Source organism: Polypterus senegalus, chromosome 11 (genome assembly GCF_016835505.1).
Source record: "Polypterus senegalus isolate Bchr_013 chromosome 11, ASM1683550v1, whole genome shotgun sequence".
NCBI lineage: Eukaryota > Metazoa > Chordata > Cladistia > Polypteriformes > Polypteridae > Polypterus > Polypterus senegalus.
The window spans coordinates 140,710,318-140,727,634 of NC_053164.1; the positions used below are offsets into that span (position 1 = coordinate 140,710,318).

General features: G+C 38.7%; 1 protein-coding gene across 2 annotated transcripts in view; it reads right to left on the bottom strand.

Annotated features, from left to right (window-relative positions):
- The window catches only part of recql (RecQ helicase-like), a 62,696-nt gene that overhangs the window by 9,088 nt on the left and 36,291 nt on the right, over nucleotides 1-17,317 (bottom strand). For both annotated transcript variants that reach the window (XM_039769697.1, XM_039769698.1), the window contains exons 7-13: nucleotides 12,841-13,007; nucleotides 10,129-10,210; nucleotides 9,572-9,720; nucleotides 9,035-9,152; nucleotides 7,716-7,854; nucleotides 6,107-6,198; nucleotides 1,067-1,286 (exon numbers count right to left, since the gene is read on the bottom strand). In XM_039769697.1, the coding sequence (XP_039625631.1) occupies nucleotides 1,067-1,286; nucleotides 6,107-6,198; nucleotides 7,716-7,854; nucleotides 9,035-9,152; nucleotides 9,572-9,720; nucleotides 10,129-10,210; nucleotides 12,841-13,007 (967 nt within the window). The remainder of the gene's footprint in view (nucleotides 1-1,066; nucleotides 1,287-6,106; nucleotides 6,199-7,715; nucleotides 7,855-9,034; nucleotides 9,153-9,571; nucleotides 9,721-10,128; nucleotides 10,211-12,840; nucleotides 13,008-17,317) is intronic.

Sequence of the window (17,317 nt, forward strand, 5' to 3'; positions counted from 1 at the left end):
CCCGGGTCCTCCCTGCGTGGAGTTTGCATGTTCTCCCCGTGTCTGCGTGGGTTTCCTCCGGGTGCTTCGGTTTTCTCACACAGTCCAAAGACATGCAGGTTAGGTGCATTGGCAATCCTAAAATTGTCCTTGGTGTGTGTGTGTGTGCCCTGCCCAGGGATTTGTTCCTGCCTTGTGCCCTGTGTTGGCTGGGATTGACTCCAGCAGACCCCCGTGACCCTGTGTTAGGATATAGCGGGTTGGACAATGACTGACTGACTGACAGACAGACAGACAGACAGTCTTCTGATGAAAGGCATTGCACATTCACGTGCACAATGTACAGCAGTGTTCATATCTTCTTTAATCAGACAAGCAGCTGTTGTAAATATGTATTCAAAAAATATTAAATACTAAACTGGACTCTTATCTTATAAGCCTTCTAGTTGATCAGTGGGAGGTATTTGGCAGAGCAACACATTTAAATTTAGAATAGAACACATTAAAGTTTATTACAAAGTATTCTGTGGTTCTCAATAATGTCACAATAACATACACCTTCTGCCCAGTACATATACAACACTTGCTGCCTTAGACAGGCAAACAGCAGTAGTAAAAATCACTGTCATCCTGCACAATCACTTTGCTGTCTTCTCCATTCTGCCAAATGGTCAAGGACCACAAGCACTCGCATTACTAGCTCCAATGGTAGGGTTTACCATCAGGTCATAAGGTTACTCAACTGATCAACTGACATACAGTATATATTATCTAATATTGCATATAATGTATGATGTTGTATTCACTGTCTATAGTACTGTGTAACTAGCTGCCATATCATGCAAATTAGAATTTCATTTTACTATGAAAACATGACAGTCTTAAGACTTGAACAAGCAGGTAATGTGGTGAATATAATCAAGGTTTTTCTTTTCATTCAATCATTAAATACTGTAGAATTCTATTCTCTCACAATACAGTAAAATAACATCAAGTACGGTATTTAAATAACAGACTAAATCCACTTCTTCTTGGCATCTTTCAATACCAGAAAGAGAAGTACCATGGACACTGTCTTGAATTATACCTCAAGTACTGGTGCACAAGTAGGTAAGCAATGACTGCTTCCATCTCCAGCCGAGACAGTTTGGGTGGAGCCACACTCGAGACACGGTTTTTGGCAGCACCTTTTCCCAGCCATGAGTCGATTAGCTTCAGGGGAGTCAGTTTTTCATCCAATTGCTGTGTATGTTGAAGTATTTTAACCAAATTCCTTCCGTGGTCTGCCACATCCACTGCCTCACAGGCTGTACAAAGGAAGTAAGAATTACAAGATATAGCAGAGTAAAATTTCAAGATTTTATAGTTCGAAAACCAAGATAAGCACAGCTCCCATAAAGAGGTTGGCATCATACTGTTTTAAGGCTTGCGGCCTCTGGTTTTCTAGCTCAGTATCTGCTGGCAATGAGTACCAAAATGTCTGCACTGTTCCAACCAGTAACCATTCTGAAGTACCACTACTTACTTGGACCACTACCACTCATGTTCAGGGATCAAAATAGGGTCCATATAAATTTTGGCTCAAAATAAATAAGATGGTAAAGGAGATGAAAAAGGTAAAAATAAAAAAAATACTGTCTGTTGTCTACCAAAAAATACTAACCAAAACTACTACTATTGAAAATATTTTGAGCAGCATAATATCATTCTCACCCTACCTACATATTGTTCATGCAGCTGAAGGACTGAGAGCACTGCTGGGAGACACAGTAGCACTGGTGTAGTTTCATGCACAACTAACATTTACTGTAGACACTATATTGTCTTATCTTGATAGTCAAAAGCTGCTCAGGTTGGATGGTTGGTAGACAAAGTCAGAGAGGCGAGATTGCGTTGGTTTGGACATGTGCACAGGAGAGATTCCGGGTATTTTGGGAAAAGAATGTTAAGGATGGAGCTGCCAGGTAAGAGGAAAGCAATAAGGCCTAAGAGAAGGTTTATGGATGTGGTGAGAGAGAACAGGAAGATGGTGGGTGTAACAGAGCAAGACTGAGAAAAAAGGAAGATATGGAAAAACGTAATCCACTGTGGCAACCCCTAATGGGAGCAGCCAAAAGAAGAAGATACACAAGAGAAATGGTAAGCTGCTTCAGGACATAAAAGACTAAGAGATAATGTTTACGTAATAACTTTGCTGAAACCTTTAAAGACATTCTACCTAGAATTGATGAAAATACAGGAGAATATGAGTAAGTTTGAGAATAAAATTAGTGTACTTGGTGCTCAGCTTGAAGAAGTTAAGCAAACGTTTATGACTCATATTGAAGAAGTTAAACAAATGACATCTGCTGCAATGCAAAGTGCTCAGTGAGAAACTAGCAGTGCTGGAAGACAGATCTAGAAGGAACAACATCAGAATTGAAGGTCTCCCTGAAAACTGTCAAAGTCCAAACCCAGTGAAATTCATAGCTGAACTATTCTCTAAAATAACTGGAGATGACTTTAAATCGGACACTGAGATCTCAGTAGCTTACCACATACGTGGATTGAATGCCTCAAAACCAAGAATTCTGTGTCATAGGTGTGTGCTTAGGGTGTCCTTTAAGAAATTAGATTTAATTATAACCCGATTTATTTGGGATTTGAAACATCTGTGTATCCAAAAGGCAATTCTACAAAGACCTAAAGCAGAAGGTGGCATGGCACTACCAAACTTTCAATTTTATTACTGGGCGGCAAATATACAAGCGATAAAGATCTGGGCATTGACACAAATTAATGAATATACACAAGCTTGGTCTGCAGTAGGAATAAAATCTTGCTGTACTTCTTTATGGGCCCTGCTTTGTGCCCCAGTAAATACAAATTATCGTCAATATACTGATAATCTAATTGCCCATCATTCACTCAGAATATGGAATGAAGGAGGCACTTTAAGACAGAGAAGCTATTATCTATTGCACCGTTACATGATAAATACCTTTTCTTACCGTCTCAAACCTACACAGTATTTAATGTTTGGAAAATGTCCAGGATTAAAACACTTAGATGTTTGTATAGATAATGTCTTTGTATCTTATGAACAATTACACTTCAAATTTAACTTCCCATCAAAACAATTTTTCCAAATTCAAATCAGAAACTTCACTAAAAAGAACCAGCATCATTTTCCTCACCTCCCAGCCATTTCCATTCCAGAGGAAATAGTGATCAGTCTTGAAGACTCTCAATAATATATAAAAACATCTTAAAGTCTCATCCTTTCAAAGATCCCAGGGTGTGATGGAGAAAGAATCTTTTACTTAACATCTCTGAAAAGGAGTTAAAGGCAGCAATGCACAGAATACATTCCAACTCCATATGCACAAAACATTCAATCATCCAACTTAACATATTTTATCAACCACATTTATCTTGTTTAAAATTGTCCAAATGTATCCAGGTCAAGATTCAACATGTGAACGTTGCAATTTAACTCCAGCCTTGCTGGGCCACATGTTTTGGGTGTGCAACAAATTGACATCATTCTGGACAAAAATCTTTGAATGCTTGTCAGGTAGCCTTGAAGTCACAATCACTCCTAACCCATTAACAGCTGTGTTCGGTAGACTCCTGGATGGTCGTGAAGTGGGGAAGAGCAAATTGACTGTAATGGCTTTTACCACAATACTAGCTTGTAGACTTAACTTGTTCAACTGGAAGAATCCCAGCCCACCTGTTATAAGTCATTCAGTAATGATGTTCTGTACTATCTGAAATTGGAAAAAAAATAATCGAATTCTCACTTAGAGGATCTATTAAAAACTTTTTTAAAAACATGCCAAGATCTAATGTATATTTTCGAATCTAATCTGCACCCTTCTTAAATTTTCAGAGGTCTAAAACAAAACAAAAAAAAAAAATCAGATCGCTTGTGGATTAGATTCGTACTCAAGAGTTGTGCATGCTGCAAGAACAATATATTTGCACTATTAGCCATTACACCTCTTGGGGTAGGTCTTTCAGCTGAAAGGAAAGGAATTGAAAATAAAAGGGATAAAGCATCAACCTCTATTTATCAGACTTGACGTCCTCACTCATAACTGAATTGTTGTTCGTGCTCATTATCATCTTTATCTTCACCATCGTTCTCCTTTGGATCTGTCCAAAGCATTGCTTATGCCACACTCCTTGAAAGATCTGACGATAATGCTCTCTGGGGTGGATTCCCATGCAACAGATACCCACTACACTACTTCTGAAGAAGCTGCGAATTTCATTTTTCAGACTGGCAAGGGGCAGGTGAAGGAAAGGTATGGAACGGATTAGAATCGCAAACTAACTTTTTTCATTTAAGAAATCAGCAAAAACTGAATGAGGACTAGATTAGAAAATATACAGTGATTAATCAAATATTAGAATATGCATTTAAATCGGGGGAAAAAGGACATTCTCCTCTCTTTGTTGTTGAGATTTGCTAATGTTGTAGTCTCTCCTCTCTTTCGCTCGGGCGGGGACTGATTTATGGTTTGTTAAGTTTGACATGATCGTATTTGTAACAGCCAATCTTAGAAAGTGAATGTTTAATGTTAAATGCATATTGTGTTTGATTACTTTCTATAGAATGTCAGATTTTCATAGTCACTAAGAATATGGTATAGCCTTAACCCCTGTAAGTTAACATGAGATAGAACTTTCTTATCTATATCTGTAGAACAGCATTAATTAAGCCTGTGAGGAAATAGTCCTACTGCTAGCATGGACTGCTAGATATGTTTATAAAAGGAACAGAAGATGACATACAGTTTTCTGACTGTTTAACTTGCTTAACGTGCCTAAACTACAACTGGGAGAACAAACTTAGAGAAATGAAACAAAATAATTTACATAACCTTAAACAGAATTTTTCTTTTCCTTTAATATCATTTTTTCTCTGTTTTTGTGTGAATTGTTTTGCTTTGAAATTTTATGAAAACTTTTAAAACGAAGATATTTGGTCTGTGGAATTATTTGAATATATGTCACACTGTTGTTTGAATCATCCTATGCAGTAAACTGAAAGCTGCAGAACTTTATCCAAAATTACCAAACACAACTACAGTATGGAATCGGTTTCTTCAAATAATATCAATAAAATTAAATCATAAAGTAGTGCAGACCATGGTTGAAGAAAAGCTAAAAAAAAATTGGGATCATTTGATTTGAATAAGCAACTTAGTGTGATATTAAAAATACAAAATGCATTTTAGTAACAGTGGATCAATTGACAATCCAACCAGTCCCCAATTACTAATCTTCATCAGATTTTTTGATGATACAAATTGGAGCTTTGGAAACATGCACCAGGCCTGACATGCCATTTTAGTGACACATGTGGGAAGACATTGATAAAGCATTATTGTAATTGCTAGATTAAAGAGGAACAGTTCATAAGAGTGTGGTATCCACCTTTAAGCACGTGATGAATGCAGTTCAATATGTGAAAGAGATCCAAAGATGAATACTAGTGCCAGACTCGGGTTAAATTTCTTAAAACATGGACTTAAAATGTCATTCTAGGAAAACAAATTCTACAGTAAAAGGACAATCCATTTTCCAGTGTGGAACATCAAAGAGTTCTCTAGAGAAGCAAAGAAAACCACTCGCTAAGGGCTATTTTGGCACCCCTACAAGATATGTAATGCACATTGACCTTCAAAAAACCCTTGATCTGACAGAAGCTGACTTTGAGCCTGGTAACCTCTGGTTACTGCCGCCAATACTTCACTTTTGCAGAAGGTGGCCCTACTGACTCTCATCAAGATTTATGTTAAGAGACTGCATTTTGTATAATAAACAATTAAAAGAACATACTGTATACACCAGCACACTCAACAGTGTATGCTCATATCAGTTCCAGAGTCTGGCCAGGAAATTTTTTTTTTTGCTAACTTTAAACTCTGAGTGATTATTGTCTAGACTTTGTGTAAATGTATAAATGTGTTTATAAATGTTCATAAATATGCTTTATAACTTTATGCCCCTATTTCAGCAGCTTGTTTTATTCTGATATTCTATAAAGTTTAATGATAGTGTGCTGCAAGTACAAAAAGAGGGCAGAAATAAAGCACTGAATTTGTGTCACAGAGTTAATTGAGCATAAACCTACCGGCATCATCATGACAGCTATCACACATTTCATTGCACTTTTTGGAGTCCCAGACTTCATCAAAATGCTGTGCTATCAGAGTTCGACGGCACCTAAATGGAAATGAGACAGGACACCTGATTAATATTTTTTTAACATGCTGCAGCTTCATTTTGTAACAGCTTGGGGAGTGGAGATACAGGTAAGAAGAACCATCTATTATGAATATAAAAAAATACAAGCTCTCCAAAAACCAGCTGGTCCTAAACATGACTTACTGCATTAGCAATTAGATTTGAAAAATTTCTTGGGTTTCTGTTGAGTCCTTTTTCTATACAATCTGCTACCTATATATTCGCAAAGTTCAACACTGAAATTAAGGAATGAAAATTTTACATTAACTACCTATAAAACTAACAACTATGGGGAAAAATATCTAATAATCATTATCCTTCATGTACAAATCTGAAGTATATTAGTTTTTCTGATGTAACAGAATAACACAGCAGTTAACACTGCTGCCTCACTACAGTAGCATCCAAAATTTGATCTCTAATCTGCACTCCTCCTCGAGCCGCCACCTTATTGAGGTGGAAGGATTGGCGTGTCCCAATGATCCTAGGAGCTCTGTTGTTGGGGGCTTTATGTCCCTGGTAGGTCACCCAAGGCAAACTGGTCTTAGGTGAGGGACGAGACAAAGAGTGGTTCAGAAAACCTACCATGAAGAATAAAAACCTTGGACCGGCATTTTCCCTCGCCCAGACGCGGGTTACCGGGGCCCCCTTCTGGAGCCAGGCCTGGAGGTGGAGCTCAATGGCGAGCGCCTGGTGGCCAGGCCTGCACCCATGGGGTTCAGCCGGGCACGGCCCGAAGAGGCAATGTGGGTCCCCCTTCCCATGGCTCACCACCGTTAGGAGGGGCCAAGGAGGTTGGGTGCAGTGTGAGCTAGGTGGTGGCCGAAGGCGGGGACCTTGGCGGTCCGATCCTCAGCTACAGAAGCTGGCTCTTGGGACGTGAAATGTCACCTCTCTGAAGGGGAAGGAGCCTGAGCTAGTGCACGAGGTTGAGAGGTTCCGGCTAGATATAGTCGGGCTCACCTCGACACACAGCGTGGACTCTGGAACCAATCTCCTTGAGAGGGGCTGGACTCTACCACTCTGGAGTTGCCCCAGTGCCCACGCCTCGGGATTCCCCCAGAAGAGCTAGTAGAAGTGGCCGGGGAGAGGGAAGTCTGGGCATCTCTGCTGAAGCTGCTGCCCCTGCAAGCCGATCTCGGGTAAGCAGAAGAGGATGGATGGATCTGCACATTCTCCCTGTGTCTGATTAGTTTTCCTCCCACATCCCAAAAGGTATGTGCGACTCTCATGGATTTGCACTGATCAAAATCCCTGTAATGCTCACACAGATGCTAGAGAGCAATAAACTAATACAAAGTGGATCATTTCAGTGCAATCCCCAAATTCAGGACCTAAGCAGCATAATAAGAAATTGCTAATCAATGCCACCCTAAGTAACTAAACTGGTCAGAGCTGGATGGAAAACCTCAAACTCATATTATACACACTGTGAACATATACACAAGTTCTTGTTTGCTTTAAGAATTGTGCCTGTTCTGATGATGTTCTACTACCTCTGTACATCAAGACAGTAAGTCACCATCTGATAGAGCTTTTGCTGTCCGACATTCTCCATCACAACCATAGAACTGACTTTGAAGATATCTCCAAAGCTGTAATACAAGATACAATCAGCTCTCTCGTCATCTCGACCTAAAAATGATAAGAATGTGGTCGATCATGAGCAGTGAAAACTGTCCAGCAAACAATAAGATACAAAATCAAATTACTCTTTATTATTATCATTCATGTCAAAATAGTATAAATAAGCATATAAAGAGGAAAAAAAAGGCACTTCCAATGAGTATTATGTGAGCCCTTTGATATTTTTACTGTTTGGTATAGAAAAGCTTCAGTGCACTTTCATTTTTTTCTGCAAAGAACTTTATTGTACAGAATTGGTACTATTTTTAAAGTCAATGTTAATGCACCTTTCCCACTAGATTATCAACAGGTACTGTACTTTTTAATTTACAACTTACACACGTGTGCACAAGAGAGACTTTTAGCACTTATACTTTGTCAATCCATATAAAAAATTAACTAAGATTTGCACATGCAGGAAAATTGTTGTTTCTTTGATATTTATTGAAATTTTGTAGTTATCTATAACATTACTAGATATGCATCACATGAAAAATTTTTACTTACAGGTATTTAAACAGTCTCCTAAGAGACGTTGGGAGCATGCACTGAAACAGCACATTGCCGCCCCCACCTCACGACAAACCACCTGAAGATCCTCCAATTTAGGACCCCAGTGCAGTCTTGCAATGCTGACACCTCAGCACCACACTAGTTCAAATGGAACAGTTTGAGTTTTTTTTACAGTGGCTGGAATGCCAATCCTGCCACCAACCTCCAAGTTTTCCCTGCAAGTTGGAGGACCTGCTTACAGGGCTGGATACAGGTTAACGTCATACCCAGGATGGAGTAATTACATCTTAAGGCCCTTGCTCAAGGACCCAATGGAGTGGAATCACTTCTGGCATTTTCAGGACTCAAACTGGCAACCTTCCGATTGCCAGTTGCAGATCCTTAGCCTCAGAGCCACCACTCCGCTCCAGTCTCCTAAACAATGTTAAAAAGTTAAATAAACATTTAGAAACCATCTTCTTTTTACAGGAATTGTGAAATAGGAAGACCAGATTCATAGTACTAAGTTATACATTATGTGACCAGAGTCACCAGGGTAGATGTACAAGACGTAATACACTGTATATTTTCAATGTTACTTACACCACTCAAAACCAAAATATTTAACAATATTTCCTAGATAACTGCTCATTAGATGTATACACTAGTACTTTCATTAAATATGTCTGCATTCTACCTGCACGACCGCTCTCTTGGTAGTAGTTTTCCATTGACTTGCTCAGTGAGTGGTGAATGACAAACCGTACATCGGGCTTATCGATGCCCATCCCAAATGCTACAGTAGCCACTACAATCTGAAAGAAAAAAGTTTGCAGTAAATACATGAGGCTATATAGATACATTATATAAAGACTGCACAATCTCATTAGAATTAGGCTTTGTTGTTTTAGTATTTCAGTCATTTGGTAACATTAAATAGCTATCAGAAGTGAACAAAAACACAATTTATAGCATGGAATGAAAAAGTTTCATTATGACTGTTTAAGATCCTTGCTCAGGCTGCACAATTTCAAGAAAAAAACCCTTTGCCTCTCTCTACTACATAATTCTTGTTTTTGATGAATCTAAATATAATTTAAATTTTTTCCTGAACCTCAACTTTTGCAAATTACCTAACCTGCCAGTCTTTTAAATGATGGAACACACTAAGCAAATAACCTTGCAAACCTTTAAAGATCTCATAGGATCTTCTACTGTCTAAATACCCTTTTACCTGGATCTGGTTAGATGTCCATTTTCTATGTACACTGGATTTATCTGAGGCTTCCATATTAGCATGATAAGGCATTGCTTTAATTCCCAATTTTTGAAGGTTTAATGAAACACATTCAGAGTCCTTTTGGGAAAAACAATAAATGATTCCTGCAATGGAGGAAAAAAAAAGAATATATTTCAGAAAAAATTTTACAAATTATAATAACAAAATACCTGAATGCAAGATATGTGCAATATCAATAATGCCACTTTCACTTCACCAGATTAATCCTAGTTAGATCCAAAACTTGACAAGAGTCTGCAGTGCTGCTCACTTTCATTATACTTTAGTAAGCCACTTGTGCTGGCTGACCTTAACCCACTTTCATTATATGGGTTGAATTCAACTTGGCTAAACCCAATCACATCAGAACAAAATAACCCTGGTCAGCAAAACACTAACGTTCTTGAGCCAAGATGAGTCAGTAACGTGAAAACAGTAGTGGAGAATAATTTGTCTACTCCCCATTAAATGAGTTCAACTTTATTTAAGGTGTGACAGATTTTGGTGCCTACCTGACTGATCCTTGTATCTTTGGTTAATCAGTCTTACAATGTCCTCTGTAAAATCTTCACTGCTTGAAGGTTTCTGGCGCACCTTGTATCAGAGAGGAAAAATTGTTTTTGCATAGTGATTAGTATAAAAAGCCAAATAATGGAGACCTAAACACAGTATATATAATTCTGGACATGTGAATATGTGTGTATTTTATAAGCTAGGTTAGTGTGTTCGGGAGGGGGATGGTATTGGTCGTAAAGTATTATTTATTACTTGCAAAATACCCGCACTTTTCAGCGGCGAAGTACTGCCTTAAAAGTTTTATTATGAAGAAAATTAAACCTTTTTAAACTGAGGGAAAATATACCAATAATTATTTGTTAAGGATTTCTTTGTATACCACATTGTCAGATTAGCCCTCCGGTTGTAATATGACCAAGCTGTGCGCTGAGCTTACTCTTAAGCATGCAACGTACAGTTGGCCATGTGAACAGTAATCTTGTCTCAAATCTCACAGTTTGGATTGCTGCTATCATAATCGGTTTAAGTTTCATGGTTTGTTTCAATTACGACAGTATTTGCAGGATTTGTGTTGAAGTGACATTCGGCATCTGTCAAGCATTGTAAGCATACAACCGGTTTCATAGATAACTTCGCATCCAGCTTTTGAGAGTTCAAACATTCATAAACATCAAAGTGTCCACTACTGAAATTGTCACCTGTGAATCTAAGATGTTTAAGAGGCATTGACGGTTATCGAAAGGTGTAAAATATTTGGCCATTTCGGTACACTTGAAACCAACAACCGAACAATTCAGCGGCAGCCATCAGCTCACATGCAGAACCACAGGTGAAGGGTTTAAGCATTTCACTCTTATATTGCTCCTGTGTAGTATAATTATCTCCTGTACCGTCATCAGTCCACACCTTGAACCTGTCCCAGTCATTCAATACATAAGACACAATGTTCCTCCGGATATCAAGAGTGAGCCTGATATGGCCGTGCAATATGTAACAAAGAGAATGGAAAAGGTAGGTGCCATCTCTGGGCATGGAAACCACTCGGTAAGTGACAGTTCTTTGATCAATGATGATTACCTCGATAGACATGTTAATGGGGGTACGGTTGGAACGATAAAGGAAATGGGTACCTGAACAATGTAAAGTAAGTCTAAAATACCTACACAATAACTATAATCGTAATAAATGAACAATAAAACAGCGGAGAAGCCGTGGATTAAATAAAAAGGCTGTAGTTATCAGCAAGGAGACGTGAATCCCGTGGCAAAGCAAGGAAGGAAATGTGGAGACCGGAGCGACGGACAACCTTATATAGGCAGGCAGCTAACAATGTGGGAGGCGTTGGGATGGGGGACCCAACGCTGCCTTACACGGTGACCGAGCTGCAGGTTATGGACGAGTATATATATGTACGTAAGTAGGATTCAGTTAACGTTGGGAACCCGCGTACCAAATTTCTTGAAGATGGGCCCATAAGTAACAAAGACCATTGGAAAGTTCAATATGGCGGCCGACACTGGCGTCATACCACCGAAATAAGTACGTACATTGGTTTCGATTAGCGCAGGGAAGCCGCCTACCAAATTTCGTGACGATGGGGCCATAAATAAGAAAGTTCAACATGGTGGACATTGTCGACCGTTATGTGTAGAATTTCTAAATGAAACCTGCTTGACTTTTGTAAGTAAGCTGTAAGGAATAAGCCTGCCAAATTTCAGCCTTCTACCTACACAGGAAGTTGGAGAATTAGTGATGAGTCAGTGAGTCAGTCAGTCAGTGAGGGCTTTGCCTTTTATTAGTATAGATGAATATGTTCTTCTTAAGTTTGCATATGCTGGGTTTATGTCCAAATGTCTGTTAATGGTGTTTTCATCTGATAGCCAAGATTCAGCCAGCTCTCTTGTACTTTTAGTACTGGCCTTAAATCTTACTTGTACATTGTCCCAGTTAAATGTATGTCCTGTTGATTTTGTATGCGTATAGATCAGTGATCGTGAGTCCTTCCTTCTAACGCCATTGCGATGTTTCTGTATATTTGTTGCGATTCTTTTTGATGTTTGTCCTATGTATACCGCTGAGCAAGAACTGCATGGAATGCTATAAACTGTGTTTCGTGTTTCTGCTGTCGATTTCTTGTTTTTAGCATTAAAAAGGACAGTGTGCAGATTGTTTCTTGCATGTATAAGGATTATCCTCTGATGAAGGCTCCTGGCAGGGGCTGAAAGCTCAGGAATAAAAACTACTTTATGATACATGATTCATTTTCTCCCTTTGTAGATCTCCAGCTACAAATATGCAAACCGTATCATTGACCTTCGCTTTCATATATATATGTATATGTATATGATTTGTGCAATCAGTTAGCAGCAAACACAAAAAGCATGTTTCAGATTAACTGTACTAAACAGTTATGGATTGCGCTGTCTTAGGTTGGAGTTTTGCCCATCTAGGGAGTTATCATAATCAAAAACAAGTTCTTAGGCTTAGCCTGACACAAAATTCTGACATTTATAATATTTTTTCATCAACATGGTACTGTAAATTGATATTTAAAATATTTTTTTTCTGTTTTGCATGAAAATTAAAGCCATGTTAAATATGAAGATAACAAAATTAACTTTTGTCTGATAAAAAACAAACCCCAAAAAAAGCAGGTAACAAAAATATGCAATGTACAGTATGTACTTTTAGGCCATTGCCATACGTACCTCATAGTAAAGGTTCGGCCTATTGAATGAGGCAGTAAGTGTTATGACTTTGTCTAAGCAGAGGATTTTCTGGCAGTCCTTCAGAACACTACTTGTGGCAGTGGCAGTCAGACCAATCACTGGCACATTTGGAAACTGGCGCTTCAGGATACCAAGAACTTTATAATCTGTCAATAAGTTAATAACAGAACAATATACATATTGAATAAGTCACCAAGTAATGTAGTAAATACTAGTACTTTGGACTCCCTCAAATCTTGACTTGACAATGTTATGAAAAAGTTAAAAGAAATTGAAGAGCTACTGTATTTTGTGCTAAATACTTTATGTATATTCTTATTTTCATAAAAGATTCACACTAAAACAAATAAATAAATTTATTTAAACCTTTTGTAAAGGCAGCATTCTAAAGGGTGAAAGATTTTTAAAAGCAGATACATTTTTGAGAGTTAAGTCTGGGGGCTGCCAAATAAACTGGGCCTATAATAATAATAATAATAATAATAATAATAAAAAAAAAAATGCATTTTATTTATAGGGCACTTTACATTAGTAGTAAATCTCAAAGTGCTCCATAAAAAAGTTTAAACAAAAGCAAAGCAAGATAAAAACAGAGATAAAACAACAATAATTAGCAGCATTCTTGTTAATAAGCTTTCGTAAATAAAAAAGTCTTTAGCTTTTTTTTAAAAACAGCCCACAATCTGCTGTGTTCTCAGGCTCTCTGGTAGGGCATTCCAGAGCCGTGGAGCAACGGCTGCAAAGGCTCGGTCACCCATTGTATGAAGTTTGGTCACAGGGGGGTGAAGGCGGTAGGTATTTGTAAAATGGAGGGTTCTTGTAGTGGATTGTAGTATAGGGAGTTCCTTAAGATATTGTGGAGCATTTCCATGGATACACTGGTGAGTAAACAAACTGAGTTTGTATTCAATACGGAGGTGAATAGGGAGCCAATGAAGTGACCGAAGGATTGGTGAAATGTGTTCATATTTCCATATTCTCATCAGGATTCTTGCAGCACTATTTTGAATCTGTTGGAGCTTTTGAAGGCTCTTGCTGGGGATCCCGATGAGGAGCGCATTACAATAATCCAGCCTGGATGAGACAACGGCATGAACCAGCTTTTCAGTATCACAGAGGGAGAGGTAGGGACGGAGTTTGGCTATGTTTCAGTGATGAAGGAATGCAATTTTACAAAGGTGATGGACATATGTATCAAATGACAGATGGGAGTCTAATTTGACACCAGGATTTGTAGCAGAAGGGGAGAGGATAATGGTATGGTCAGAAAAGGAAATACAATTTACAGAGGAATGAAGTTAAAAAAGTTAAAAAAATTAGGTTAAAAGTTTAAAACAGTTCAGTTTTAGTGCTGTTCAGCTTGAGGAAGTTCTTGGACATCCAGGCCTCAATCTCATCCAAGCAAGAGGAAAGAGTTGATGGGGGTGTAAAAGAAATCAAATCCAGTCTCACATAGAGCAGCACAAGCATGAATGAAACTCCATGCTTGTGGATGATGTGACCCAGGGGTAGCATATACATATTAAAAAGGGTCGGCCCAAGGACTCATCCTTGTTTGACCCCACATATTAAAGCGAACTGAGTCATTTGTGATGAGATTTTGGGCTCTACAAAATAAATTGTTACTGTTGTCCACCTATTTATTCTTTGGCAAACTGCTTAACTCAGTTTTGGGTTACAGGGGCAAAACCCTATTCTGGAAGAACTGAAAGCAAAACACCTATGGGGGGTAATCAGCACACTGCAGCTCAAACTCTCTCCCACACACACACACACACAAACACAAAGATCAACATTTACTCATACAGGCCATTTGAGAGTCACAAATTACCATGCACAGCTGTAAGATTTGGGAGGAAATGTGGAGTATGCATTGAGAAATGCAAAAAATCTGTCAGTTCCACAAAGACAGTTAACAGGGGCCTCATGCATAATGCCATGCGTAGAATTTACACTAAAACACGGTGTAAGGACAAAAGCGGAAATGTGCGTATGCACAAAAAAAATGCAGATGCATAAATCTGTGGGTTCGCCAACTTCCACGCTCTTCCGCTCCATAAATCCCAGTCAACGTGAAAAGTAATGTGCATGCGGCTGCTGTCCCGCCCTGTCTCCTCCCAGAATTATGCCTCTTTGAATATGCAAATCAATATAAATAGCCCTTAAGCTCTGTGAAAAGATAATGGCAAAAGCATGGGGAGAAATAGTAGAATTTCAGTGAATACCAAGTGGAGGCAAGGAAAAACGTACTATTTGTTGGTTTAAACAGTGGTATAAACAACAAAAGGAAGTTGATCGAGTGACATAGAGTGTCAAAGAAACTCGAAAGCTCAAGTTCACAAAGTGCCTGAAATAAAAAAAGAAGTTGTCAGATATCAAAGTTGCCATGAAAAGGCGAGTCGTAGCCCACCGTCTGAGTGTCATATTAAAACTTATTAGGGTACAGAGAAAAGGAAAAAACAATATAGGGCCACTGAGAAAAAAGCTCAAAATTTTAACTTTAATGACAAAATAAACTATGTGATTAAAGTGGAAATTTCGAGATTAAAGTAGAATAGCATAAACTTTCTCAAATACCATCATAACTATAGTAGCACGTTAAATGCTTTGTTTTGCATGTGTTCCTAAATCTGCTCTGTGTGTGTGAATCACTACGTGCTTCTTAAATGACTGGACACAGAATCCATTACATTTGTGATATTACAGCTCTCTGAATAACTAAATACTGAGATGTTTACTTGATATCATTTTCATAATGGCAGGAGTTAAAGTATGTTATTAAACATGGGAACACAGTGGTGCAGTGATAGTGACGAGCTAAGCGCCCTGTCCACAGACTGCCTCACGCAATATGCTTGCTGTGCGACCGTCGATGAAATAATTTATTGCAGCAGTACTGTCTCTTTCAAACTTACTAGCCCCCAATTCCTATCCTTCCTTTTCTTTCTCCAAGTAACCAATTTCCACACAATCAGCTCTGTAATAGACGTTAGGGAATCTGTAAGCTTAGAACGCAGATTCTTCAAAAAGTTTAAGGAACAATGAAATATCTTCGTAGTACATGTTTAATTATTCTATCCATCTCTCCTTCCAGTGTCACGCCAGACCCAGCAAGAATACAGCACAAGGCAGGAATGATCCCTGAACGAGGCACAGTGTCCTCACATGTTTAATTATTAACAACTAGCCATTAAGCCCGTTACAATAACAGGCGCTAGAACAGTAGTGCATAAACATTAGTAGGAACAGTCTATACTAAATGGCAACAGACCTTGTATGTGGCTGTAATATGCGTCACTGTATTGTGTCCCTTTAATTTTCTCTCTCAGTAATACTGGTTTGTATTTCCGTAAAATGCCTGTAATATTGTCTGACAGTAATACAGTGGAACCTCGGTTCACGACCATAATTCGTTCCAAAACTCTGGTTGTAACCCGATTTGGTTGTGAACTGAAGTAATTTCCCCCAATAGGACTGTATGTAAATACAATGAAACCATTCCAGACCGTATGAACTGTATGTAAATATATATTTTTTTAAGTTTTTAAGCACAAATATAGTTAATTATACCATTGAATGCACAGAGTAATAGTAAACTAAATGTAAAAACATTGAATAACACTAAGAAAACCTTGAACAACAGAGAAAACCAACACTGCAAGAGTTTGCACTATAGCCTTACGACCCGCACACTAAAAACACTTTTTTTTAAATGAGTTTTAAGCACCAGGAAAAAAATGAACATTTGAAAAATCCGTAATTTAATAAACAACCAAGAAAAGTAACATTGCAACAATGCATGCGCGTGCCTGTGTGTGTGTCTCTCTTGCGGGACTGTGTGTGTGTTTTTGTGTGTCTCTGTGTGTGTGTGTGTCGCTCTTAAGCGGGCGCCTCTGTGTCTCTGTGTGTGTGTGTGTGTCTGTCTCTCTCGCCTATCTGTGTGTGTGTTTGTGTCCGTCTGTCTGTCTGTCTGTCGGTCACGTGCCTGTGTGTGTCTGTCTGGCGCGCGCCTCTGTGTGTGTGTATGTGTGTCTGTCTCTCGTGTGTGTGTGTGTGTGTGTGTGTCTGTCTCTCGTGCACCTGCCTCTCTGTGTGTGTGTGCCTGTCTGTCTGTCTGTCTGTCTGTCTGTCTCTCTTTCTCTCTCTCTCTCTCTCTCTGCACAGGGAATGCACAGGAAGAGACTGAACACGTGCCGTGTGGCCCGGCGCATGCGCACTTCACCAAAAGACACACACAAATGGACACCTGGACGCACACAGGGGTTTTATTAAAGAGGATACAGATTATTTAAATGATGATAACATTTTATCTGTATAATGTAATGAACATATTTTGCTGCATTTCATCTTAAAAATTAGATCGCCATTATATGTAAATACACGCTTTATAAAGTGGCTCAGATTGTGCAATATTATAACTGTATCGCAAGTTTACAGTGAGGTAATTGTACTAATA